We start from the raw sequence: 27,849 nt of genomic DNA, 5'->3' as shown, positions 1-27,849 counted from the left end.
GCTAAACTTTTTTTCACGGCTCAAAATCTGTCTGCAGCACTCTTTTTGTCAACATTGAGGGATTTCCCATTAGTTACGATAACTTCTTCGCTTCATTCAAGTCAAGGGGTGAGATTGGAGATGAAGTCATGGATTCACTCATTCAAACATTCAACCTGGAAGCAAAGACTTCATGTCAGATAAAACCTTTTATTAAAAAATTCTGTTTCACTTCGCGCTTCACTGTGAGTTTTATGTGTCTCCTTTTATCCAATAATTTTGGCATTCTTTTCTACTCAGGAAACCTCACTGTTAACTAGTTTTCTGTTCTTTTTTTCCCAGAATAAACTATTGGTTAGCCCTGAAGTTTTCGACCCAGTAAGCTGCAAAACAGAGTTTGACAGAGTAAATTCAGAAGAAAGTCTATGGAAAAAGGATTTGGTACTATGGAGACTCTCATCTGACTTGTACAATAGTTTTTTTTCTAGTTTGTTTGTGCTAATTTTTTTCTCTCCTTCATGTTTTTTTATCACAGTTGTTTTTCCCCACTATCAAGTCAAACCACTGGGTAATTGTTTGTATGAACTCTCTATTTGAGAGGACTCACTTGTTCGACCCATGTGGTACAATCCAGGAAAATTCTCAACAACAAATTGTCCACAACTTGGTAAGCTCTTCCTGTATCAAGTTTTGTCTTTAAATACAAAGCATCAAGACACTATTTTTTTAAACCGGTGTACTTAATTTATGCAATAGGTTTCCAACTACAACCTGCTTTGCAAACTCAGTAATAAGCTTTTCAAGAATGTCTTCAACTTCAAGCTTCAAGCTGTGGGGCACTATCGAACAAACTGTCTGATGTAAGTTGTTATGTTGTTCATTTTTTTCATCTTCAATCTTTTTCTGATTTTTTTCAAACATTTCTGTCCTGCTCAGGCTCAATATGAAAGCCTCTATTCATTTGTTGTTTCTTTTTTCAACAGGCATGACTCAGGTCACTACCTCCCCCTATACATGGACAACTTTGAAGGCAAAGTCATGAAAAGCTTCAGCACGGTATTTTTTTGTTTTGTCATAACTGTCTGATGTATATTTTTTTTACAAAAAATTAGCGTACTGAAAATGAAATAGGAAATCTTTTTATTTTCGCAGCACGTTTAATTGAAAAAATATGCAGAATGAATCTATGCACATTTATTTAATTTTAATTTTAATTTATAAACATTTTTTTAAGCTGATAAGTACTGTTATGCTAAATCTATATAATTATTGAAGATTTTTTGGTCCCCTTCTCACAATGCAATATGATAACACTTTTATTTTTTCAGTACATACACCTATCTGTTTTATGTCTTTTTAATACAGTTTTTTTCGTGCATTTCAACTTCAAGACCACCCTTTTTTGTCTACACAGGAGAATGTACCCAAGCAAAGAATGATATCAGCCTACCGTCTCTTCAAAAGCACGCCCAACAAGATAAAGGAGGAAGATCTGCCAACCTCCCAGTGAACACCTTTTCTTTAGATTGAAGAGTTTTTTTTGGAAGGGAAACATGAATTATAGACGTCATACATATGAAAACCAATTCTGTGTAATAGTTCTCCTAGGAGATTTTTGCTTCTAAGAACATGTGCCATGTGGTACTTTTTGTCCTTTTTAAAATGATACCCCCCTGCATGTGGGTCTACATAGTTCAAAATACTTAATTCAGTGTGTATGTACTGAATTGCAGTGAACATTTTTTTGTTGTGAACTTTTTTTAGTTCACCACAATTGCAATTTTTTTGTTCACCACAACTGTAGTGAACTTTTTTTTAGTTCACCATAATTTATTTTTAGTTCACCACATTTTATTTCATTTTACAACAAAATTTTAGTTGACTACAATCAAAAAATATTTTTAGTTCATTTTACAACATACTTTTACATTTTACAATCAAAAAGATTTTTAGTTCAAATATAGCTCACTTTTTTCCCATTTTAGTGAATTACATTTTTTATCATTCAAAATCCACATTAATGTAATTCAAAATCTTCTTCACTAGTTCCTTTTTTTAAATCATCTTAATTAAAATATAATTCACTCAATTCAGAAAATTTGTTCATGAATAAGCAAAAAGAAATAGTACACTTTGAATTCATTTTTTTAATTCACTGAATTCAAACTTTTTTTAGTTCATCATAATTTTTAAATTTAGTTCACTACAATATAAATCTAGCTCACTAGATCCGATTTTTTCAAAAAAAATCATTTAAATTCAATATAGTTTACTAAATTCAAATTTTAGTTCACTAGTTTGAAAATCTTAGTTCACTAAAATCCAAAATAACTTACCTCGCTTGGGATTCATTTTTTTAGTTCACTGAATTTCAAACTTTTTTTTACTTCAACATTTTTTTAGTTGACTAGAATAGAAAAAATTACTTCACCTTGATTTTTTTAGTGCACTCCCCTACTTAACTTTTCATTTTCGAAAAACATTTTCATTTAGTTCACTAGTTTGAAAATTTTTAGTTCACTAAAATCCAAAATAATTTACTTCACATTGCATTCATTTATTTAGCTCACTCAATTTCAACTTTTTTACTTCAACATAATTTTAGTTCACTAGAATAGAAAAAAATACTTCACCTTCATTTTTTTAGTGCACTCCCCTAATTAACTTTTCATTTTCAAAAATCATTTTCATTTAGATTCAAATCTAGTTTTTAGTTCACTAGTTTTTCAAATTTTAGTTCACTAGTTTTCAAATTTTAGTTCACTACAATCAAAATGATTTTTAGTTCACTTTGAATCAAATATAGCTCACTAATTTTTTGATTTATTTTAGTGAAATACATTTATTATTGTTCAAATCCCAACTAATGTAATTAAAAATCTAGTTCACTAGTTATGTTAAAAAAATCATCTGATTTCAAATACAGTTCACTTATTTCAAATTTAGTTTACTAGTTTCAAAATTTTAGTTAACTATAAATCGAAAAAAATTAGTTAACTTCGGATTCATTTTTTTAGTTCACTGAATTCAAACTTTTTTTAGTTCATTATAATTTTTAGTTCATTGAATCGAAATTTTTTATGTTCACTTGGATTCGATTCAAATTTTGTTCAATAGTTTTCAAATTTTTTAAGTTCACTTTTGATTCAAATCTAGTTGACTAGTTACTTTTTTAGAAACAAATCATCTGATTTCAAAAATAGATGACTTAATTCAAATTTAGTTCACTAGTTTCAAAATTTTAGTGAACTAAAAAATCCAAAAAAAATAGTTCACTTCGAATTCATTTTTTTAGTTCACTAATTCAAACTTTTTTAGTTGAACATAATTTTAGTTCACTACAATCCAATTTTTTTAGTTCTCTTGGTTTCGATTCAAATTTAGTCCAATAGTTTTCATATTTTAGTTCACTTTGATTCAAATATAGCTCACTATTTTTTTAAATGTAATTCAAAATCTAGTTCACTAGTTCCGTTAAAAAAATCATCTGATTTCAAATACAGTTCAATTATTTCAAATTTAGTTCACTAGTTTCAAAATTTTAGTTAACTAAAAATCAAAAAAAGTTAGTTCACTTCGGATTCTTTTTTGAGTTAAGTGAATTCGAACTTTTTTTGTTCATCATAATTTTTAGTTCACTACAGTCCAATTTTTTTAAGTTCACTTGGATTCGATTCAAATTTAGTTCAATAGTTTTCATATTTTAGTTCACTACAATAAAAAAAAATTAGTTCACTTTGATTCAAATCTAGTTCACTAGTTCCTTTTAAAAAAAATCATCTGAATTCAAATTTAGATGACTTAATTCAAATTTAGTTCACTAGTTTCAAAATTTTAGTGAACTAAAAAATTCGAAAAAATTAGTTCACTTCGAATTCACTTTTTTAGTTCACTGAATTCAAACTTTTTTTAGTTCAACATAATTTTAGTTCACTACAATCCAATTTTTTTAGTTCACTTGGTTTCGATTCAAAATTACTTCAATAGTTTTTCAAATTTTCACTACAATCAAAATGAAATACATTTTTATTTTATTTAGTAAAATACATTTATTTATTGTTCAAATCCCAACTTAATGTAATTCAAAATCTACTTCACTAGTCCCGTTAAAAAATCATCTGATTTCAAATACAGTTCACTTATTTCAAATTTACTTCACTAGTTTCAAAATTTTAGTTAACTAAAAATAAAAAAAAATTAGTTCACTTCGGATTTTTTTAAGTTAACTAAATTCGAACTTTTTTTAGTTCATCATAATTTTTAGTTCACTACAGTCCATTTTTTAAAGTTCACTTGGATTCGATTCAAATTTAGTTCAATAGTTTTCATATTTTAGTTCACTATAATCAAAAAGTTTTTTAGTTCACCTTGATTCAAATCTAGTTCACTAGTTCCTTTTTAAAAAAATCATCTAATTTCAAATATAGATGACTTAATTCAAATTTAGTTCACTAGTTTCACTGAATTCAAACTTTTTTAGTTCAACATAATTTTAGTTCACTACAATCCAATTTTTTTAGTTCACTTGGTTTCGATTCAAAATTAGTTCAATAGTTTTCAAATTTTCACTACAATCAAAATGAAATACATTTTTTTATTTAGTGAAACACATTTATTTATTGTTCAAATCCCAACTTAATGTAATTCAAAATCTAGTTCACTAGTTCCGTTAAAAAAATCATCTGATTTCAAATACACTTCACTTTTTTCAAATTTAGTTTACTAGTTTTAAAATTTTAGTTAACTAAAAGTCGAAAAAAAATTAGTTCACTTCGTATTATTTTTTTAGTTAACTGAATTCGAACTTTTTTTAGTTCATCATAATTTTTAGTTCACTACAGTCCAATTTTTTAGTTCACTTGGATTCGATTCAAATTTAGTTCAATAGTTTTCAAATTTTAGTTCACTACAATCAAAAATGATTTTTAGTTCACTTTGATTCAAATATAGCTCACTATTTTACTAAATTCAAATTTAGTTCACTAGTTAAAAATTTAGTGAACTAAAATCCAAAATAATTTACTTTAGTTGGGATTCTTTTTTTAGTTCACCGAATCCAAACTTTTTTTTAGTTCAGCATAATTTTAGTGAACAAGAATAGAAAATTTTAGTTCACATTGATTTATTTTGAGAAAAGTTCACTAGTTCACCGAATCCAACATTTTTAAAAATCCGCCAAGCGCGAGATTTTTCAAAAAAGTTTATAGATTTTGAAAAAGAGTTCACCGATTAGGAAAAAAGTTCATCGATTTTGAAAAAGAGTTCATCGGTTTTCAAAAAGAGTTCATCGATTTGGAAAAAAGTTCATCGGTATTGAAAAAAGAGTTCATCAATTATGAAAAGTGCTCGTTGATTTCGAATAAAAAAGTTCGTCGAATTTGAAAAAAGAGTTCATCGATTTTGATAATAAGTTCATTTAGTTCAGTACAATCAAAAAGATTTTAGTTCACTTTGATTCAAATCTAGTTCACTATTTTTTTTCTTTTTTTTTAGTTCACTACAATCCGAATTATTTTAGTTCACTATTTTTTTCTTTTTTTTAGTTTACTACAATCCGAATTATTTTAGTTCACTTGGATTTTATTTTAATTCAATAGTTCAAGGAAGTAATGTTCACTAACTTGGCCAAAGTTCCTACCATCCCAAACTTGAGGGGTTTACTATGACGGAAATTTTCAGGTCAAAGAAAGGAGTAATACTCGTTGATATTTTGCACGAGCATAATGTGCAGAGAAAGCAGAATGAAATACTATGCACATACATCTTTCCAGAAGCACAACACTTGCACATACAAAGATTGTTATGAACAACCTGGCATATCAACAGGTTTACAAAGTTTGTTAAAATCTTTTTGTAACCCAGTGCTTTCTTTGAGCCAAATAATCCCTAACACAAAAGGAAAACCAAAACAATGCTGCATGACAAGCTAGTTTCCCTAGTTTTCATCAAAACATAGCTCTTTGTACATGCACTGGCAAAGAAGAATTAATCCCAGATTTTGCACAACACTTTGGCAAACTAAAACAGTGCAATACACACTGAAATGTCTAGCACATGACAATGCTAATAGTTCCTAGGTTTTTTCCCAGTTCACGAACCGAAATATAGCTTCGCTTTTCACTGGGATCATAACCACACAAAGGATAAGATAAGCTAAGGACGAAATAACACCGAGGCAGAGCACATGTAATGGTACTAATCACGACAGGTTTCCTTCACTTATACAGTATAAACAGAAAAGAATCTATACATGAAGGTCTCCTTCACTAGTCAAGACAAAAGGAAAACTTCTTCCTATATAAATTCTACAATTTTTTTAAAGTACATTTGATGACACGTCGCACTAATAATTTCAAACTTGAACAGCAGCAGACTACATTTTTTTAGACAAAAACATTACGATTAAACTGGATTGTAGAAATCTATTTCATAACACAACAGTTCCAACGTAATAACATCAGGCAAAAACCAAAAATAAACTATGTACACCCAAAAAAAATTCAAACGTGATAACACCAGGCAAAAACCTTTCAATGTATTTTGTCCATTCTCATTAATTATACTACTATGTGAACCATCAAACCAAAACTGCTACTGTAAACAGAGAAAATTCTAGGTAAAAATAAAAATCCTCAAAAATGGAAACACATTTTCAAATGAACCATTGTAAACAAGTTCTAATTCACTTTCTTAATTCTATTCAATAATTATCTTCAAATACATTTCTTCCGTTTATCAGCAGCCTTTTTCCACCCTTCTCTCTCGGATCGGCTCTTCAATCTGTTCCCTTTCCTCACTGACTTGTTGTTTATTACAGCAGGATCGTTCAAAGGCTCACTCACACATGCTTCGTTCACTGTTTGTTCATAAGTTTTATCCCCTTCTGCAGTTTGTTGCTTGCCTAGAAGATACTTACTATGAACAGCATTAACTGCATCCATCAGCTCTTGACAAAAACGTGAATCATGACTTATGTCAGAGCATACCTCCCCCACTGTATTCATCATGATGGCATATCTGACAGCATTGTGTGACTGGTCTTCTCCATTAATACCAAGGGCACTAGACTTGTGTTCCTGCAATTCCTTCTCCCTAAATTCTCTAGTCCATCTAGGAATAATATACTGGTCAGGTATCTTGAGCATGTCAAACTGCGTAAACAATCTAAGGATGTGGCAACAAAGAATACCATCCCTCTGAAACTTCCCACAATTGCACACAAATTCTTCCTTTTCTCGATTTACTTGCACAGCAAAGATTTCCCTGTCAAACTCTGGATTTTCGTATGGAAAGTTCCTCTTTAATTCATATGATTCATTCTTCACAATCTCATTAACCCCGAAAGCAGTTGAATTTAACATTTCAGTCAAGAACTTGGTATATATAGCTCTGGTGTAAATTTCAGCTGCATGACGCTCAACCCGCTGATATCCCCACATGATAGGTACTTTTTCATTAGACAAGAACCTATCTTGATCCTCTATGTGCATCACATTTTCCTGGAATAATTCATACTGACGAAGGAAAGTTTCTATTGTATCCTTTCGCAAAACATAGTCCTTGAAATTTGAATTGAAGCTCTCACTTCTGCTGGTAGACCTAATGAACGGGCAGAACACTTCTTGGAAATAAGCAGGAACAAAGTACTCTCTATTCTCCCACATGCGCTTAATGTGAGCATGTTTTCCACAACTATGCTTCAGCTCCATTTCTTTCCAATTCATTTCAAACTCTTCAACAGTCATGGACTGCATGATACAATAGTCAAGGTCTTGTTCCATTCCTTTCTTAATTGACATGTATGCACCCAAATTTTCTCTTGCTTTCCTTCTAACATGCCAAATACAGAACCTATGGAATGCATCTGGGAACACTTTTGGAACAGCTTTCTTCATTGCAGCATCTTGATCAGTAAGTACTACTCTCGGTTTTTTTCCACCCATCACTTCAACAAAAGTTTCAAACAACCATTTAAATGTGTCTGCCTGCTCATTCTGCAAAAGGGCCCAACCAAAAACAATTGTTCTCGAGTGGCCATTAACTCCAATAATCGTGCAAAGGGCATATTGTACTTATTAGTGCTGAACGTTGTATCAAATGATATTATATCTCCAAACAGCAAATAGTCCAGCCTTGATCTTGAGTCTGTCCAGAACAAGCTAAGCATTGAGTTGGATGCGTTTCTTTGAGCCTTGTATACAAAACCAGGTTTGTCAATCTGCAGTTTTTCAATATACTCCAGAGTGTGTTCAATGTCCGTGTTCCTTCTCTTTTCACGATCTTCCTGTTTCAGGTTGTCAAGCTTCTTGACATCGAATGTAATGTTACCCAATTTTCCACCAGACAGCTTCCTAAAAATACTCATTATCTTCCTTGGCTTAATTCTATGTTCTTGTAACAGCCTCGAGAGAAGTTTTTCAGCTTCATTCATGCTCCTATGACTTAGGAAGAATTTGGTCAATGTAGGCGAACATACCAAATCATGATTATGTGCAAGATCTTGGGAAGTAATAATCCATCTGCCATCTTGTAAGCTTACTGTAACATGCATCTGACAATTTGTCCTAACAACCACATTCCTCCTGCGCTTCCTCACACCTGCTGCATTGGGCTCTGTTTTTCTACTTTTGCAGCAGCAAATGGTAATCTTCCTGTTTCGGTAATTCCTCCCTTTTTTGATACCAAACCCACTGATATGAGCATAAATGTTGACAAATCTGACAGCCTCTTCTAGACTAGAGAATACTTTCCCTACTTCAGGTGTACTTGTATTCTCCATCTCATCTGGCGTAGGGAACAAGTACTCTTCTGGTTTTGATTCATTTTCAGTTAACTCATCATCAGAATCTTTTTTGCTCATGCAATCATCCGAAGGGACACAAGCGTCCTCACTATAATGCTGTTCCTGGAAGAACATTACAAACAGTAAATACAACCAATCCATATCACACCATAGACTAAGATATAAATACTGTTTAGGAAAAAATCTTTTAAATTTTTATAGCACTAATTTATTTTACACGCGCAAGCAACAATTATCTAATCTAAATTAATGCTCAACTTTTTTTTCTATCATTCTTAACACAAATATTTTTTTATTCATGTAACAGCAAGATTTTTTAAACCCACAAGTGCTGGCATTCTTTTTTTGAATTAAATAAGGCTATTTACCTGTTCACTAGGATGTCCCACATCATCTTTCCCCCTTTCTGTGCTTGTAGAACAAAGATTTTTCCCATTCAAAGTCTCTGTGTTCACAATTATGACAGCCGGTGTAGAACCTGATTCGTCAACATAACTGTTTCGGACCTATTCAAAAACATTCATTCATCAATATTCAATTCATAAACTGCCAATATCAATATTAGTAGAAAAGAAAACCAAGCAAAGTTTTTGAAGAAACTATTCTCACATCTTCACTGCCAGTATCATTTGCTATCAGAATAACATCATCATACTTCTCACATTGTATCACTTTATGCATCTGAACCTCATCATTTTTTTTCGATCTGAGTTCGCTGGTCTTCTTCCTGGCTGCTACTGAGTGTTCCTTGGCTCACAATTTTGTCTTGACTACTAACAAATTCCTGTGCAATATAATATTTATGAGAATTAGCAAACCAAAAAGAAAGAAAAACAGTTCAACAAATTTTTTTGGTGTGCTTTTCAACTAATTTCTCACGGTACAAACCTCTGTTTTCTTCTTCATCTCATGGTACTGCACAAATTGGTCAAATTCAAGCATCACATCGCAAACCTGGTCATGAAAAAACAAGCGACATACTTTTTAGTAAACATAAAGAACATTTTCTAATATACAGTACCACTTCATTCCTGATATATAGTGCACAAAAAAATTCAGTTTAGGTCACCTTCTAACAGGATTTTTCAGAGACATGTTTTTTTCATACTCACCCCAGATGATTCCTTCAGTTCAATACTTTCTTTCCCAGGCTCACGTAAACTCTGTGGTGTTTCTTTTTGGTTCATCCCTTTCCGTTTTCGAACTGCTGGTAATTTCCTTTTGGAAAGAACCTGCAAAGAAACAAGTTAAAAATAATCAGACTACCATAGCAAAAAGGCAAGAACCACACAAGTAAAACAGATGAAAATATTCAGACTCCCAAAGTAAGAATGCTCACACACTTTGAAATTAACTGGACAAAAAAGAACCTACTAAGAACAATTCGGTTTGCCTATATATAAGTGTTTTTAACCATACAGTTTTGTTGTTAGGGTGTGTGTTTTTATCAGTGTTCTGGAAAAAAACACATTCATTATGATGCTCGGTTTGATATATTGTACTGCATTCATCTCTTTCAATAATACAACAACACCAAGACAACCACCGGTGAAAGCGTGTCTGAGTCGGACGAAATTCTTGTCTGATTTCCTATAGGGGGAAACAAGATCTGTAGCGTCAAACGGTCTCCAGGAAACATAAATGAATTTCATGAGGTAAACTTCTGTACAAGGCATGGGGGAAGATTTCAGACTACTTTGAACCATTGCAGTAAAAGGCACCAGGTGCCATATAAATGTTCTTTTTATCACAACTAAATGTGAGAACAACACAAGTAAACCAGAGAATTTTGTTCAAAAGAAAATATGAGAACCTGCTAGTTTATTTTCATAAACAATACTAATTTGTTTTTTCCAAAAATCTTCAAACATATACATAAAATATATCCAAATACCCAAGACAAACTTTACTTCTAGATTTCAATAGACATGTTTTTCTAGTTCTGAACCTGAATTAATTTCCATTGACCAGTCACTATATACCAAAATTAGAGCAATTATATAACCTATCGACTATAATGTTTTTTATTTTTAATTATTTTTCATTTTTTTGTTCCTGTCTAGCAAACGGGATGATTGCTTTCTAATAAAGCATTGCAGCAATTTTTGGGTACTCAAAAAAGAAAATAAACTACACAATCGAGTATAGAAGAAATAATCTAGTTAGAAGAATCACCAGAGTAGCTCCACGGCCGGCTGGATCTGCCTTCTGGCTAGCTACTCCCCCATCATCGCATGTGGTAGATCGATTAAGACTCGCCGGCAGCGCCCCACCTGATTCTGTCATCCCGTCAACAAAGAAGATATAATCCACTGGTTGATTTCTACGGGGTGGCAAATCTGGCGAGCGACCTAGAAGCAGCCGCCGCCGCCTCCCCTGAGTCCTCCGCGTATCTTCCTATTTCTACCAGTAAAGAAACATATATAAGACTCTTTCTATTTTCCTCCCCGTTCTTTCTGTAAATTTTTTAAAGTAATGTGGGGTCACTGTTTCAGCGACTAAACCGCCTCGGAAGGAAGTCTTACAGGTGGGACCAACCTGTGGCCGACTATCAAAGGGGTCTAATTGCAAACTAGAATCCACTTTCCCCTTTCTTCATCCAAAACTCCACTCTCTGGCGATTTTTTTCCCAGGTTCTGCATCATGAACTAGATCCTCGGCTTCAACTAAGGTCCCAATATCGGATCCAAAAGGTAATTCACCCAATCCCTTTTCTTACCACTACGGTCATGATTCCGCTCCCTTTTTTGCATTTTGATTTTCTATAGCTTTTGATTCACGTTCATGCGGGGCGTTGGATTTGTGCACACCGTGCGCGCCCGATGTGTGCCGTCACTGCTATCCGGCAGCTCCGCTGTCGAGCGGTAGTCCGTTGATCCGTCGACCGTGTGCGTGGAAGCTCTGTTTCTTCCCCTGCGTGTATCTATGGGGATTGCCATGGCAGCTAGCTTCATTTAGGTCTCTGAGCTAAAACATTAAGTAGCTATTTTGATGTTTCCTATTTTCACATCATCTTAGAGAGGTCTCTGACTTTAAACGTGGCCAACAAAGTATTTCATTCCTTTTACAAGATGCTAGATTATTCGTCTCCCCCGGCCATCCATGGCCACTGTGACCCCTCAACCATCCGATCGATTTGCAAGGCCAGGCTCCTCTTCTCTGTCGGCCTCCACGCTATCCAATCATGTTTGGACTGTTTCCTCATCGTGATGACAGAGAAGCTGGTCCATGGCATGTGAGTTGCATTCGCGTCGTGGCTCTACTACTGCGACTATGATTTTTATCCGAGTTTTTAAACCTTACTGCGAAACAGACGAACCAACTATGAGGTCTAGTTCATTATAGTACGAGCCACAAACATTTTTCTTTCTGAATGTAGTATACACCCTAATTTCTTTCTGAATTTACGAATTTACGAACAAACCTATGAGATATCACTTCAGAATACATCACTTAATTTTTACCTTTTTTATAAAAAGTTTTTTCCTCTGTAGATATGAGTTGGGAACAACATAAATCCCATTTTTGAGAATGTACTGCAGTCCAACGGAATTACTTCTTGTTTTAAGTTCTTCTCTATATGTAAAACAGGACAAATGAACAAAGGAAAAACCTCTTTTGACAATCCGCACAAAATTAGTGAAACGCATTTTTTGTTACTTTTCATACCTGCAAACAAGTACTATAAATACAACTATAGTAATGTTGTCCTTTTTTCTTTAGAAGAACACAACTCCTAATTTGTTCAGTTATTCAATTTTCTAGGAATTCAACTAAATGGAAGAAATGTCAGCAAGGAAGAGGAACAACCAACATCTGCTTCCAAATGAAGAGAATGGGAATAATCCTCCCAAAAGAAAGAAGGTACATGTAGGCCAGAAAAACAACTACCAGGGGGCTACTACTGACTCAGTTTTTTCACTGACACCCGTTTCAATTTTTTAATAAATAGTAACCGTACATAATTTTTACAATTTATTATTCAGTACATACACATAAAAAAACAAAAAACTAACACACAACCTATCTATTCCCTATGTAGGATGTCAGCAATGAAGACAACCTCCAGTTGTTTGTTAAATTTCTGTCTGAACTTAATGATACTCAGAAGAACATAGTTCGAAAACTTGGCTTCGCTTCACTGCTACGAATCAGCTGTGCCTGCAACATTGATGATATTTTCATGTGGCTTGCATTACAATTCAATACTGCAACATGCACTCTGGAGCTGAGGAATGGATTCAATTTTGAATTCAACACATCTATTGTTCATAAAATCCTTGGAATTCCTGCTGGTGGCTTACCAATAAATTCTACACCAACCAAAGAATGTGTAGATATTATCAATAACTTTGTACAATCATCAGCACCTACTATAGAGCATCTTATTGCGATGATTACGGACAACATTTCCGAAGAAAATTTCTCTACTATATTCTTGCTCCTCGCTATCTCAAGCTTGATTGCTCCTAATGCGAAAGGTTCCCCATCAAAGAAATTCTACAGTGCTCTGCAAAACATTAGTTATGCTGGCAAATACAACTGGTGCCTTTCAACTCTATCCTACCTAGTACATCAAATAAAAAAAATTAAGTCAGGTCATCACCAGAAGAAGGCATTTTATCCTGGAGGATGCAAACTAATCTTGGTGGTAAGTTTATATTAAAATTATGAGCCTAAGATCACTTTTTCTTCCTTTAATTTTTTACTGCATCCAACTCTTTCTTTTAAACAATTTTAACTTACAAATATTGTTCCTAATATCAGGTTGCGCACTTCGAATTCTTAATTACTTCTGAATTCAAGTTCCCTATCGACATACTGCCAAGACTCCCATTGTGGTCATCTAGCTTGCTAAAAACTTTCACAGCCCTAGACACAATGCACGGTGTACACCTTCAGTTCGGAAGACTTCCGGTAAGTGTTTTTACAACAAAAACTCTTTACCTTCTCTAATAATTTTACAATCAGACTTTCCTTTCTTTTACATTTTTTTGTCCACCACATATATGTATTCTGCGTAGGTCTGTTCTCTAACATTTTTTTTCGGTTCATTTATGATGCAAAACAGTTGAAACATATTTCATCAACTCCATTCAACAATATATCAAATGAAGGAATAAACAAACTCCCTACATGTATTCTACAGTACATCAGTTCCAAATTTCCGTCAATCTACAACTTACAGGTTGGAAACTTTTCATTCTTTCATTCTTCCATTTTTCTTCTTATCATGTATGAGACATTCATCATTTTCAATACGGTTTTATATTTTTTGCTGATCTATTGACATGTCACGCACATATATATACAAAGTAATTTTTATTAATGTGAATACCTTTCAGGAGAAGGCACTGCTTGAAGATATGACCAAGAAATTTTGGCAAACGATAATATCAAACTCCATTCCAACAACGGAAAGATACATTGATGATCTCCATTCGACAATCTCCAAGAGTTTCACCCACATCAACAATGAAATGACAGAGTCTGCAAATGAACAAATTACATCCCCGAACAACCACATTTCATTACACCAGCAAGCTGAACAAATCTACTCAAACAAATACTTCAAGGATCCAACAACTTTTTTATCGTCACATGATTTCCTGGATTTCGCAATGCCTTACAGTAATCCTCCAAACTGGGAAAAGGAAGATGGAGATTCATCTATTCAATGGTTGGACAAGAAATTCTCACAGTGCCTCCTTTTAGAAAACTCATCAGGCATTGATGACCTGTTTCAGAAAAGGTCACCAACCTTTGAAGATTTGTTCGTCATCGATAAAATAAATAAACAATATGACTACCCAGATATTGATTTCCTCCAAGGTAATTCCAATTTTTTCAATTAAAATCTTTCCTTTTCCAGCATGTTTCTCCTTTTTTTCTACATAGGTTGAAACAAGATCTAACACATTTTCTCTTCGTTTTTTTCTAAATCTATATGCAGTACTCAAAGATTACATCTATACACACACAGAAGCGAATGGGATGCAAGAAACAGACAAAATTGATTGCACAAAAGAGAAATTCTGTTTGACCCAAATGAAATTCGTTAGACCTAATCATAACTGCAGAGGTTTATTTCTTCACTACCCCCTTTTTTCCTTAGAATTTCTGCATTTTTAGTTTTTTTTTGTTTGCACCATTTTTATCCTTAATACAGTGTTCCTTTTCTTTTTCTAATGACTTTTTCTATCATGCAATCAGATAGCAAACTGTACTGTTTGCAACAAGGTACGGATTCAACAACTACGGTTGCCCTAGATGTTTCCAGGAATATGAAATGCTCGCAATCAGCACCTCCTACCAGAAGTTTTCCAACCACTCAAAACTACAACCTGGGTAGTACATCCAATGCGTGTGAACCACAAAATTCAGATATTGACATCCCTTCTTTTACCGCTATAACAGACAGCCTGAAATTTAGTCCCTATGCAAGAAGTCCCAAACAATTACCAAGCAAATTATTCACCTCCTAGTTGTTCATCAATCCTTCCCAAAACCAACTATGAATCTCTTGTAAGGAATTCAGGTAGCAACAATCAGTTCCTCTATAGCAACAGCCCGCTTAGGTGCTATCACAATTCTTCAGAAAAAGCAGCCAACAGATTCGGTACACCTATACCAGACCCTATCATGTACCAAGTCCTGGAAGATTATGAAGCTGAATGTTTGCTCAGAGATAAAGCAGCAGCAGAGCAGCCACCAGTGCAGAACTTCTCTTCAGCATCAAAATTGCACATAACAACTCAGCTCAATTCGGAACAAGTTATTTTCTCAACAGCAGCTCAAGCAGATTTCTTCAAAATGATGTCGTCACTTCTACCTCATATAGACATCAGGTGAAAATGTTATGTACATGGTTCTGTATTCTTTTTCTGTTCACTAATTTTCACCACCATGCTTCATTACTACCAATCCTGAAATTACTTACTCTATTCTATACAGCCAAAGGATATTCCAAATAGATAACGTGTGGGTCGATCAAAAAACTTTGACTGTTTCAATGAGGCCAGGCGGCTGGATGAACCCACACACTTTGGATTGCTATTCTAAAATGCTCAACACAGATCTACTCAATCGGGGAAGGCAGGGTCTAATACCAAGCAATGAACCTATTGTCCATATCGTCGGCACAGAAGACATGGTAATTTTTCTTCTTCTATCCTATCTTGGTCTTTCATCACACAAAGAAGACATGAGTAATTAATGTACTTTTTTAATCTACACATTTATACAAACTTACTCTCATTTTTCCATTTTTCATCAGGAACTTCTAATGAGACCCTTACTAAACCATTCAGATCCAATATGCGCAGACATGTTAAGCGAAGCAACTGTTGGGTTCAGTTTACAGAACGCAAACTTCGTATGAAACTATCTTTTCGAGCAAATCATTTTAAAGAGAAAACCGAAACACCAAATTTTTATGTTCCACTCTTCAATTTCTACTAATATGTCTGTACTTTCTTCTCTTTTTTTCTAACAGGTTCATCTGCCTTGCTTCAATGACAAACAGTGGATTGTAATCACTGCTAACTTTGACAGTGGCAAATTCTTTGATATAATGAACCCTGATGGATCTGGAAACAACAAATTCACTTCAATTATCAGCACTGTTACATTCAACTTCAAGAGTCTGTTTGCGAAAACATACCCAAATTGCATCGCATTCAACATAAAAGAATTTGACTACCGTTTCGTTCCAGTACCCCGGACTCATTTCAGGTAGAAAAGAAAGAAAAGAATCATTTTTTTTCTGTGCACTGTACTTCAAATTAATTTTTCTTCACTTTATAATATTTTTGCGCACTCCTAACTCCTAGTAAATTCTCTTTCTTATCACTCAGGTACGACACCGGCATATTCCTCCTGCAAATTCTAAAAACATACCGGGGGATGGGAGTGCCAGGATTCACAACTGTAAGTTCTTTTCAAGCTGCCCATGTAAATAATTTGTTGATCTAAAAAAGTATATGCTTGACATTCCAAATAAATAAAACTCAACGTACATTTTTTTCAAAAAAAGAATGAGAGTGTCTAATACAATTACTTTCTTTTTATTTTTTGCAGCATGACCTACAGGCCTTAAGAGAAAATTTTCTCTACGAAATTGCGACTTGTTCCAACAGTGAAGTTCAACTACCATTGGTCAAAGCTTTCCAACAAAATCACGTTAGTTCCGCCATTCGAAAACCTCCCCCTACATTTTTAAATTTAATACATTAAATAATAATATTCAACTACAACCAGAAACTAAAGTTTTTCTTTTTCTACTTAAATAAACTGACCAAACTTCTTCTATTTTTTTACAAACAGGGTTTCCGGCTATTCAGGTGAATCAATACTCAGCTTAACCCAGGTTCAAGATACAAGATGACCACATTTTCATCGCATAAACAATTTTCTCCATTTTACTTTTTGCTCTACCAAACGAGAACTTATTTCCTTCTCGTGCTACTTGAATGAAGAAAATGTTGAGGGGGTCATTGTTCAAAACAAGTCTGAATATTATTTTTTTGTTCTGCTGTACTAAACATTCAATGCTTCCTTCTCTGTTTGATTACCTTAACTATATTAAAAGTAGTCATTTTTTGTTTAATAATTACTTCTCCAAAACAGAGGCACGAGCAAAATCTGCTTACTTTTCTTTCAAAATATTTAATAAGAAAATTCAATTTCTTTATTTTTATTCACTCTTTGTATTTTTTATTTATCTAAAAGACGAGACAAAAAAAACTTTTTTAAAACAAAAAAATAGGAGTGCTCGCTGACGTCAGAAAAAAAGCTACAACCAAACGAAAGGAATTTTCTAATAAACAAACGGCAACGAAAGCGAAACAGCGAAACAGAAGGGCAGCGAAGCACAGAAACAGTAGAGGAGAAACAGGACAGCGAAGCACGAAAACAGGGTAGCGAACCAGAGACCGACATAACGAGTAAAATGGGCTTCCAATCAAAAGCCCAGTACGGGCACCTCAGTGGGCGCCAGGAGACCGAACCGGCGCCTTCAGCGCCGGTTAGGAGCTCCCTATAACCTGGCTGGGTGCCTTTTCCGACGGTTTTACAGGGCGGACAAAAAAAAATAGCCTGAGCAGATATCGTAAAAACGGCCCGGCTCGTAAAACATTTGTGGGACGCATCTCTACCTGACCCAGCAATCAGGATTCTTCCTAACACACCACCATGCCTCCTCCCCAGCGCCTCCATTTAGCATGGATAAGTAGGAAATACAGTAAGTTATTGGACATATGAAGATTCAAATGCATGTTCGGTCCAACGGTGTGAAAATGTAACTTTATCTTTAGCAAATCATTCCAGATTATAGGTCCCTCTCCAATCAATCCTCTGAATATGTTCTTCTAATGTACCATCCAATAGGATGATGAATACCTCAGCTACAGGCTAGACATGAGATAGTAAGCAAACTCCTCCTAGCTGACAGACTCGCAATGCTCTGTACATAAGCACAAAACCACCACACTAATTGGGTGTGCCAAATCTCCAAGGAGCCTCATGAACCCAAGGAGTGTCCTGCTAGCACGCGATATTTTCAAGATAGGTAGCCTCCTCCAGACATGTTGCCTGGGCCCTGTGGCGCGATCTTTCCTTGCATCATCTGCACCGCCCGACCATGCCCCTGCATGAATTGTTGCTGACCCATCCCTGTACCCACCATCTGCGGCTGCTGCTGGAGTTGTTGAGGCTGCTGCTGCTGCTGCTGTTGCATTTGCTGCATCTGTTGTTGCTGCTGCTGCTGCTGCTGCTGCTGCTGCTGCTGCTGCATCTGCTGCTGCTGCTGAATCTGCTGCTGCTGCTGCTGTTGTTGATGTTGCATTTGCTGCATCTGTTGTTGTTGCTGTTGCATTTGCTGCATCTGCTGCTGCTGCTGAAGTTGCTGGCCTTGAGGCTGCATTTGCATTTGGTGCTGTTGTAGTTGCTGCTGTTGCAGTTGCTGTAGTTGCTGCTGTTGCTGCTGTATTTGGTGCTGCTGCTGTTGTAGCTGCTGCTGCTGCTGCTGTGGCTGCATCTGTGGCTGCTGAGTTGAGACCTGTGGTTTGAATACCACCATATCCTGGGGGAAACTCGGCAGAGAATTGTGTTGATTTAGATGAATACTACAATAGACAAATTGCGGTAATCTCTCAATTAGTTATAAACATACCCCTGGAAACAGCATTCCTATGAGGCGCCCAGCTTTGTCAGACACTGACAACAGCAAAGTTTGTGAAGGTAGCTGAATCACTGCACACTGAAGCAATGAACCACTTGAACATTAAAAGAAGTAAATGTATGATACCATGCTTAATTAAGTGCAGTTCAAACTGAGATCATAAATATTCCACAAGGTTAAAACAAGCACTGAGTGACTCACCAATTTCTTCTCTTGTAGTTGTCCGAGGAAACCATGCTGATTCAATGTTCGAAATACTAGAAAGTCTGCCTTGCCAACATACTGCCTGTACAATTACATGATCGAACAACCAAAGTTGAGCAGGAATGATATTAGGAACAACACACAATAATGCAGCGGTTTTAACAAGGAAAAGCATGGGCTAGTTGAGCGACAAACTTGTTGTTCATATGCTCTTGGGCTATGAGGCGCACGATCTGCATCGTTTCTGGCCAGTCTGAAGCAAGTCTGAATATAAAAGTACAGCTTCAGTTTCTTTAGGCAGACTGATGGTATGATTTGCAGATTGTATGAAAGCGCTATCATAAGACTTAAGGAGAAAAATAAGACACGATGATAGATTTTATTGAGTGAAGGCAAATGGCATTCAAAGTTGCCCAACAAAGTGCAGGAAAACAAGAAGTTTCTTCACTGGGCGTATCATATTAGAACTCAGGAACGTTGTCAGGTTTCCAACTGAAATTACGCTTGAACAGCAGGTAAAATTCAAGAATATAGCAACCTAGAACATTCGTGAATATATCTGGCAATCAGTACACTAGTAAAATTTGAAAGGTGCTGCCAAAGAAACCAAATATGACATACCAACCTAGAAGACTGGTATTTAGTTGGTTTGCAACTAACCTTAGCATTCCATACTCCTATAGCTGATAGGTGTGTTCAGATAAGTTACTGGACGCACAGGATGTATTACAGATAGTATAATGAGAATGACTTCACGAACAGGGTGTAGGTGTCCACTAAAAATTCAATATTTCTTGTAAAGCAATTCATTTTCAAGAAAAAGAGCAACAATAATACCTAGCTGTAAAATTTCCTAATCTCATTCATCACAAAAATAGTATTGCAACAGTTTAAAGACTTACGTGTCAGACGCTGTTCCACTCCTATAACCCTGCAACACAGATGATAGGATGAGAAATACAACATTGAAATGCTTTGCAAGGATAGAATATGGTATGGTATATTTAAGAGGATAGCAAATTACAGTATACAATCCGAAATTATAACAATTGGTTTCAGCTTTGAAGGTGTAGACCGTGAAAACAATGAGCATTGGCAGCATAAACTGATATTCTGTTCCATGCTTCACAAAATTTTCAGTAGGTTCAGAAAAACAAAGTGTATCTTGGTGCAGATTTTAATGCATAGTAAGTTGTTTTTCTCAACAATACTTCATGGAGAAGTTAACACAAGGATTGGAGAGTAAGACTTTTGACGTGGAGGAAGTTAAGTTGGTGCTCTTTGCATTAATCAGGTTTCAGAAGATTGGGCACTATCTCTATTTTGATTTAAACCTCTTGGAACAAATCCTTTATATATCTTGGATATGTTCGCCTCGGCTAGAAATCAGGCTGGTTCAACCAAGCCTATTCTTCAAGGAGCTAATAATAACAATGCTCTGGTTCATTCAGAATGTTGGATCCAGAGAAACAAAGTACACATTCATAAAATAAGCTTAGATGAAAGAGAATGTTGCTTCTGGATTTGAAATAATTGCAAATCACGATCTCATCTAAGATGTCAGGGGGTCAAATGGTTGGACATTAATATGTCCATTGTGATCTATTTTATTGATTTATCTTTTAGATTCTATCAATTGTTTCTTTGTAAATTCTTATTTTGGATCTTGATTACTAATACACATAATACTCAGTAGGATTGTCGCCTGTTGTTCGGATAAAAAAAAGTATGTTCTTTCTAAGCATTGACTTTCCAACGGCCTCAAGAATAGAGAACACTTGAAAGAGCTATTTTTGTCATGAATGATTAATTAAATAGGCAGTAATGAACAGTTGCAGGCAATCATTGGGTAGTATAAACAGAAAATAAAGTAAAACAACATATGCCATGTTTGGATGAAATGGACTGAACTGTCTTTCCATAAAAGGAATGGTCTCTTTTCAGATCGCATACAGATCAACAGAGAGCATAAAAACTGTTACTATATCAGAAAGTGTGAGGGTTAAGCCATACAAATAGGAACTTACTTCAAGTTTACAAATAAATACAGGTTGTCCTTGCCTTTGCCCAGACAAAGTTCCCTGAAATATGAACAGAAGAAAATCATGTCCTGAATTGTACTCCTAGGCAAAGACACCAGACAACATGAGCAAGATTATCATGAATTAAGTGCTACCACTATTCACAATATTTATAATGATTTTGAACTTTGGGCTCTTCGGTTTAAAGAACAGGCTGATAAGGTAGCCGCCTGTCTAACTCTCCTCACGGCTAGCCATGATCTTGTAACCCTGTACTTTTTGAGAAATATATATCCGGAAGTTCAAAATCATTACAAATATTTGTTCAGTTGTCTGCTTGACACTCTTGACTCATATTGCATAAATATGTATTACCTCCATCCCAAATTACTTGTCTTAGATTAGATTTGTCTAGATACGGATGTAGCTAACACTAAAACGTGTCTAGATACATCCGTATCTAAACAAATCTAAGACAACTAATTCGGGACGGAGGGAGTAACTTTTACAAACGTATTTTCTATTAAATTTCATGCACTGACCAGTAGAACAAAAAAAAAAATTGACAAGGTTGGGCAATCTGCATATACTTCAACACCCCCTCTCATGCGTGGCTTGATAAGGCCTAAACATGGACAGAAAGAGGGCAAGCAATTTTCTTCATTTAAATTGTGAAATCCGAAACTTGAACCTGAAACCTCTTGGCTCGGATGCTATATTAAGTTTCATACATACCGCTATTTAAATGCTGCATTTAGCAACCTATATTGCAAAGCTACTATCGCAAGGAGCATGAAACGCAAACTGAAATCTTTACCTCCCAAATTTTGACATACTTCGATGGTTGCTGGCCATTAGGATGTTGTGCCAGAGGCATATTCATAGCAGAACTGTTGTTCGCGCTAAGAGCATTTACTCCTGTCTGCTGGACCATTCCTGGTGTTGGCATCATTGTAGGCATAGAAGAGATAGCTGTAGTCCCAAGGTTATTTATCATGTTTTGGTTCGTACCAATTCCACCTTGTCCTGATTGTGGACCAGCCATCAGACCACCTTGTGCCATAGAAGGCACTGATTGTCCCATGGCCATGTTGCTTTGTATGTTAGCCAAAGAAGACGATACGGCAATATTTGAATTACCAGATACAGTAGAAGTGTTTGACCCAAAAGAACCGAGAGCTGTGTTCTGTACCAACTGTTGAGCACCAATTGGCTGTACTGTTCCAGATATAGAAGATATGACAGCGGGAGTTGATGTCATTCCACTTGATATCATGTTTGACATGTGCACTTGTATAGGTGTTGCTCCCATGTTAGGTCCCATTGAGGTAGCTGCTGTTAAAGAGTGTCGATGTTGTGACAGATTGTTTAGGATGCTAACATTTGCTGGGCCACCAGGCCGAACCTGTTGTTGGATAGGGTTTACTAAAGGCTTATGCTCTTGCAATATTTCATTTGCAACATTTGTTTCTTGTGAAATAATCGATGGTGAAGAAGTTTGCATTGCTGATACACCTTGAGAAGCAACATTTGAAATAGGTGTCATATGAGAGAATGCAGGTGCAGAAACCATTGGTGGTATAGTTGTCGGCTCCTGAAAATGCAAATCGTTAAGGTACGGTTATAATAAAAAGGCATATAGAAATAGTAAAATAATAACATATTTTTGTAGCCTACCACTTTAACATTTGCAGTCGGTTGCCGTCCCATCATCGTTCCATTCACTGGAGATATAACAATTTTTTTAGTCATGACAATTTAGTAGGGTTATATAACGAAATGATATGAGTGAGCAGAAAAAAAAACACATTGCAATATTATTCAGTGAGTTTTTAGTTATACTTGGAACATGTAAACAAAATCAGAAATGTGCCACCCTAATTCAATAGATAGGCGAACTTAGTCACAATTATGATCCATAGCAACGTTGAATATATATATATATATATAGAGAGAGAGAGAGAGCTAAAAACCCAGCATTTTAGAATGTGCGATTGTGAAATGTACTTCATGAAACAAATGAGAAACAACATCAACACTCATATACATCGAAAAAAGCACCTGGTATCTGTATGGATACTTCTAATACCATGTGATGTCTGCATTGCATATGATAGGCATATAGGTGCAATTTCAGACATGACTAAATTAGTCTAATGGCTGACCAACAACTCAAACAATTAGCTGCTGACATCTTAGCCAATGGTCAGATACACCATTATTTAGGATGATTCACTATCACAAGTCACAGAACATTCATCATACACATAGAAAAACAAATATGAAGCCAGTAGTACTACAAGCTGTTATGAAAGATGAGCATTTAACTTCTAGGTCCAGTACATCATTTTCCTTCAGCTCTGGCTCAAAGTATTTCAACTAGACAAGTAAGTAGGGTATTTCAGTACATAACATCATGGCCACATGCAATTTGAAACATCAAATATTTCAAGTGCCTCTTTGGTATAAGTATTCAGGTGCACATTTAGTTTACTGCTTTGAAATTTAGTATATGAGGGCTCTCACGTGCTTTTCTGCTAAGATTTATTAGTATAGGTAGGTTTTATGCAAAGGGTCCCATAAGGGCATTCTCCAAGCCTTGTTTGCCTGAAATTACATAGTCAGCACTTCCAGCATATGCAGCAAGAAGTGTTTATCAGTGTTTTTTATTTGTGGTCCCAACCCAAATGGCAATGTCCAGATTGCATTTTTACTTAAATCTACCATTCTTTTTCTTTAATCAAATTGCAGCTGGGATTTGTTGCACCAACTCACACAAAATTAGGGGAAACTCCTATAATTCTTTTTTTAAAGCTTTCTCTATATCCCGCCCATGCAGACATCATAACAACAGCACAAGCCACAAGTTTTATGAAAACAGGAACAATCAAAGGCTAAAACCTCACAGTGAAACTAGCCTAACATTAGCATTTGTTCAACCTGAGGGAGTGGCATTCGAAGGTGGTCCTGGCACAGTAGCTGCAGGTGCGATATCCATTTTTGTAATGGTGTGGTTTGGGACAAGGTTCCCGGGTAAAGGATGGCTTAGAGCGGTTCGAGCCTCCATGAAACTCTCAGACAGCAAAACAAGAAAATGTGGATTTTTGGCATGATCAACTGATGAATCAGAAGCTTGAGGATTCCTCTTTCCCTGCAATAAATACGTGTAGTATCAGTATTCAGTGCCTATTCACACAACAAACAAGGATTTGCCTAAGGTCAGCTTCAAATCATGTAAGTTTACAACGCCCATCATGACAGAAGTGGAGGAATGTAGAGATCAGGGAAAGGCATTATCTTGAAATTTCATCCATTGTGCTAAATACTATGATGATTTGACGTGGGTGGATTTTTTTCTAATCCACAACCAAGTTATGTGGTGTGACACTTGAATTTCTAAGGCATTTATTTTACAAACTACTAGAAAAGAGGACATTTAGGACCATAAAGTAAGCAATTACAAGGACATCTAAACTATTCGCAACAAGTGGAGTGGACTAGGCAATTAAGCAGGCTACTAGCAGAGTGGAGTGGACATTTAGGACCATTCAAGATTCCTTTTGGACAAACCAAAATAAAGAAGCAAGTACAAGATTGTAGGCTTTCAAACAGTTTATCAAGTTTGACACAACAAATGTATTACCGCGTTGTATATTGCCTTCAGTGTTGGTAGCTGTTTAGGAGATACCACCGACAACGATACAGAGGACTGCAACCACAAAGTTAATTAGATCCAACCAAGTACTGCTTAGCACTCCATTGAGATACACAATGAATATAATGCAAGATAGTAGTATTTATTCAGCACCTGAGCAAATGAGACTGCAACAGCCTCAGCATCAGCAAGACATGATTCCTTTGTTGCTTCGTTGCTCTTTTTGTGATCACTACTTTGAACAGAAGGGCGGTAGACAGGTGTAGGCAGCGGGTAAGGATTACTTGCAGCAACAAGTAGGCAATGCTTTTGAAGTTCACGATTTTGATGATTCTGGCTGCTACCAGGACTGCCTTGGAGTATCTAGTTGCATAAATGAAATGAAATAAGCACCATGGCAATAACAAACTAATAACCAATACAATACATTCACAAAAGACCATTCACGTGTCAGTCTCATTGAGAGTAACTACTGATGTCTATTACATAATCCAACCACAACCATAGCCCCATAACTGCAGTTCAGGTCAAACACTTCCATAGTTTCTCATTCAAACCATAGCTTGTGCAAGAAAAAAAATAGAAGAGATTCTGGACCATATTGGAAACACTAGCAACACAAATATACAAAATCACTTTCTAGAAAATATAACAAAGTAATTAATAAAGCTGGAGTTTAGACAGCATGAAATATGACGATAAAAGAAGTACAAATGCAAGAAACACATGTGCAGGTCCAGTAACTATTTCCAGTGCTTATGCCTTAATATGGAAGAAATACAAGAGCAGATCATAGAAAAAAATGAGACCTCACTTACCAATCTGTAGGAAATGTCCCACGAAAATGGGCTCAACCCAGCAAAATTGTAGGTGAACTTAATGTATTGTGTTATGCTACTAGGCGCGGATTTTCATTATAACTACATTATTCAATAGAAAATTATCTGCACTACTCAGACTTTAGAACTATTTGAACATAAACAATAAAGCAACTTATAGAGTTATGATTGTGAACAATGTTAACACATCAATACCATCAGTGCTTCAGCAAGACCTTCACAAATAGCAGCTTCACTGAAGCCTCCACCACTAAATGATATTCCTGATAACCATGAAAGAAAAGCATCCATATCTTTTGTCCAACCGCTGCGTTGTACAATAAAGGCTGCATTGCAACAGGAGCACATTTTCATAAATTAGCTATTTTATACAGAACTAAACATGAAAGCATTGAGATAAATCATAATGTTAAATGATAAGGGCATGGAGGATTAATGGATATCAAATCGTACCACTGTAAGGTCCATGGGTATGGAAGACAACTAATGCAAGCTCAGGTGGTACCCCTGCAAGCTTCTGCGGGGATCATCGAAAAATAAGTTAAACTTTGACAGAATTCAAGAAGAATGGATCAACTAAAAATTCTGATAAAAAACGATCAGGAGGGAGGGAGTTACCTGCCCTGATAGTTCAGTAGAACAAAAACTCCTGCACAAATTTTAAAATGCTTCATGAATTAGTGATAATATTTTTTTGACAAAATCATGTGAGAGCATATTCGAGATAAATCAAAAAGAAGAGCTATTATAGAGCTATGGACATCTGAGAATACAGAGTGAACTAAAAATTGTCAACGACCTGACTCACCTCCATCTAAAACAGTAATAAAAATACTAAAAGAAAAAGAAAACCTTGCACCTACATCAAGTTCAACATGATTGACCACAACAAGAAGAAAAAATGACTAACATGACAAACAATCAATCTGAAGAAAGACATACCACTAATGAAAACCTGAAGTTCAACCAAGCAGAAGCAACAGCAGAAGTACAAAATAGACTTCACTTAACCAACAAAGGTAGCCAAACAGACATGACCGTGGTAGTGGTTGTACAAAAGAATGGGGCACAATCAGCAGCATACCAAAAGTTGAATCACGTTTTCCTTTCAAATAAGATGAACTCTGGCACTAGATGATTTTCTTCTTCCGTATCAAAACACCAAGTAAAGCTAATAAACTACTATCATGAAAACCCATATTAACCAACCCAATTTTACATCAGGATCAAGTGAACTACACTCGAGGAGGCACGCTTTCAAATGGATCAAGGGGGAATCCGAGTAAGGCATATTCAACCGAAGTTATAGTAATCGAATTTACTCGACAGGTCGAGCCACCAGAACTAGAATCGGAAGGTCGTTCTCCTCACAAACACCCCATCTCCAGTTACTTGGCAGTTTGCACACGGAAAACCTAACCGGGGGTCACGAAGAAGAGCTCGAATTCCCCTACCAGCCTGCTCTCGCCCCTACAACCACTCCTAAATTCCACGCCGAAACCCTAAAAGCAGAAGGCGGCGCAGGCGTACCGAACGATCTTCTCGACGTACTCGGCCGCAATGGCGGGCCAGTACGGCCCCAGCGCCGCCGTGCCCTCGACGACCACCACCAGCTGCCTCTCCGAAGCCATCCCCTCCACCATCGCAGAACCTCGACGAATCCCCTTGGCCTCGCCCTCGCGAATCCGCTCGAATTTCTCTCCCCGACCGGCGGCCACCACCCACAACCCCCCTTTGCTGAATGCGGGTTCTCTGTTGTGTGCGGAGAAAGAGAGGACGACGGGCACGGTCAAGAAAGTAAACGGGTCTGGGTTTTATAAGGCCCAGGGCCGAGAGCCCGTTCAGTCCCTACCCTTCTCTTTTTATGGCAACCCTGGGCGGCTGGGCCCTCCGGGGTTTTCACGGAGAGACCGGCATACATTGGTAATTTCTTGTAGTATTTCCTCCGTCCGGAAATATTTGTTATCAAAATAAATAAAAGAAGATGCATCTAGACATATTTTAGTTTTAGATACATCTTTTTTTATCCATTTTGATGACAAGTATTTTCGGACGAAGGGAGTATTTATTTATTTTCTTCTAGAAAACTTTTTATTTATTTATTGCAGATAAGTATTTATCTATTTTTTAATAATTATGTTTAGTTGGTGTGGTTTGATACGCTTTTA

The 27,849-nt window shown here is 35.9% G+C and overlaps 5 protein-coding genes across 11 annotated transcripts in view; 3 read left to right on the top strand and 2 right to left on the bottom strand.

Moving 5' to 3' along the window:
* Positions 1 to 1,761, top strand: part of LOC119301262 — a 6,437-nt gene extending 4,676 nt beyond the window's left edge. For 3 of the 4 annotated variants that reach the window (XM_037578205.1, XM_037578207.1, XM_037578206.1), the window contains exons 11-16: positions 38 to 224; positions 322 to 420; positions 515 to 646; positions 736 to 839; positions 963 to 1,035; positions 1,394 to 1,747. In XM_037578205.1, the coding sequence (XP_037434102.1) occupies positions 38 to 224; positions 322 to 420; positions 515 to 646; positions 736 to 839; positions 963 to 1,035; positions 1,394 to 1,489 (691 nt within the window). In that variant the 3' untranslated portion in view covers positions 1,490 to 1,747. Of the gene's footprint in view, positions 1 to 37; positions 225 to 321; positions 421 to 514; positions 647 to 735; positions 840 to 962; positions 1,036 to 1,393 lie in introns of all 4 variants that reach the window. The other variant, XM_037578208.1, reaches the window with a different exon arrangement.
* Positions 1,762 to 6,503: 4,742 nt separating this feature from the next.
* Positions 6,504 to 11,162, bottom strand: LOC119301261 (protein FAR1-RELATED SEQUENCE 1-like). 4 transcript variants are annotated; one of them, XM_037578201.1, is made up of 6 exons: positions 10,958 to 11,162; positions 9,895 to 10,014; positions 9,671 to 9,736; positions 9,392 to 9,566; positions 9,151 to 9,288; positions 6,504 to 8,884 (listed from the first exon to the last, which is right to left on the bottom strand). In XM_037578201.1, exon 6 carries the CDS (start codon positions 7,920 to 7,922, stop codon positions 6,693 to 6,695), a length of 1,230 nt encoding a protein of 409 aa, XP_037434098.1. In that variant the 5' UTR covers positions 7,923 to 8,884; positions 9,151 to 9,288; positions 9,392 to 9,566; positions 9,671 to 9,736; positions 9,895 to 10,014; positions 10,958 to 11,162; the 3' UTR covers positions 6,504 to 6,692. The 4 variants fall into 2 exon arrangements, with proteins under 4 accessions (XP_037434098.1, XP_037434100.1, XP_037434099.1 ...); XM_037578202.1 differs by having other exon boundaries at positions 6,504 to 8,878.
* Positions 11,163 to 11,347: 185 nt separating this feature from the next.
* On the top strand, positions 11,348 to 15,300 carry LOC119301259. Its single transcript, XM_037578199.1, has 8 exons — positions 11,348 to 11,475; positions 12,548 to 12,646; positions 12,825 to 13,433; positions 13,550 to 13,699; positions 13,854 to 13,970; positions 14,128 to 14,614; positions 14,736 to 14,864; positions 14,996 to 15,300. The coding sequence occupies exons 2-8, from the start codon at positions 12,560 to 12,562 to the stop codon at positions 15,265 to 15,267; spliced, it is 1,851 nt and encodes a 616-aa protein (XP_037434096.1). The 5' UTR covers positions 11,348 to 11,475; positions 12,548 to 12,559; the 3' UTR covers positions 15,268 to 15,300.
* LOC119301260 lies at positions 15,280 to 17,325 on the top strand. Its single transcript, XM_037578200.1, has 7 exons — positions 15,280 to 15,630; positions 15,737 to 15,935; positions 16,059 to 16,157; positions 16,278 to 16,516; positions 16,639 to 16,711; positions 16,862 to 16,963; positions 17,108 to 17,325. Exons 1-7 carry the CDS (start codon positions 15,425 to 15,427, stop codon positions 17,126 to 17,128), a joined length of 939 nt encoding a protein of 312 aa, XP_037434097.1. The 5' UTR covers positions 15,280 to 15,424; the 3' UTR covers positions 17,129 to 17,325.
* Positions 17,326 to 18,056: 731 nt separating this feature from the next.
* On the bottom strand, positions 18,057 to 27,476 carry LOC119301258 (mediator of RNA polymerase II transcription subunit 25-like). The gene is made up of 15 exons (XM_037578197.1): positions 27,212 to 27,476; positions 26,300 to 26,330; positions 26,135 to 26,198; positions 25,877 to 26,007; positions 24,996 to 25,205; positions 24,831 to 24,896; positions 24,128 to 24,338; positions 22,865 to 22,911; positions 22,005 to 22,781; positions 21,194 to 21,247; positions 20,069 to 20,097; positions 19,362 to 19,430; positions 19,164 to 19,248; positions 18,954 to 19,040; positions 18,057 to 18,863 (listed from the first exon to the last, which is right to left on the bottom strand). The coding sequence occupies exons 1-15, from the start codon at positions 27,322 to 27,324 to the stop codon at positions 18,342 to 18,344; spliced, it is 2,496 nt and encodes an 831-aa protein (XP_037434094.1). The 5' UTR covers positions 27,325 to 27,476; the 3' UTR covers positions 18,057 to 18,341.
* Between the last annotated feature and the right edge of the window lie 373 nt (positions 27,477 to 27,849).

This window comes from Triticum dicoccoides, chromosome 5A (genome assembly GCF_002162155.2).
Source record: "Triticum dicoccoides isolate Atlit2015 ecotype Zavitan chromosome 5A, WEW_v2.0, whole genome shotgun sequence".
Lineage (NCBI taxonomy): Eukaryota > Viridiplantae > Streptophyta > Magnoliopsida > Poales > Poaceae > Triticum > Triticum dicoccoides.
This window is presented reverse-complemented; position numbering and strand designations above follow the sequence as displayed.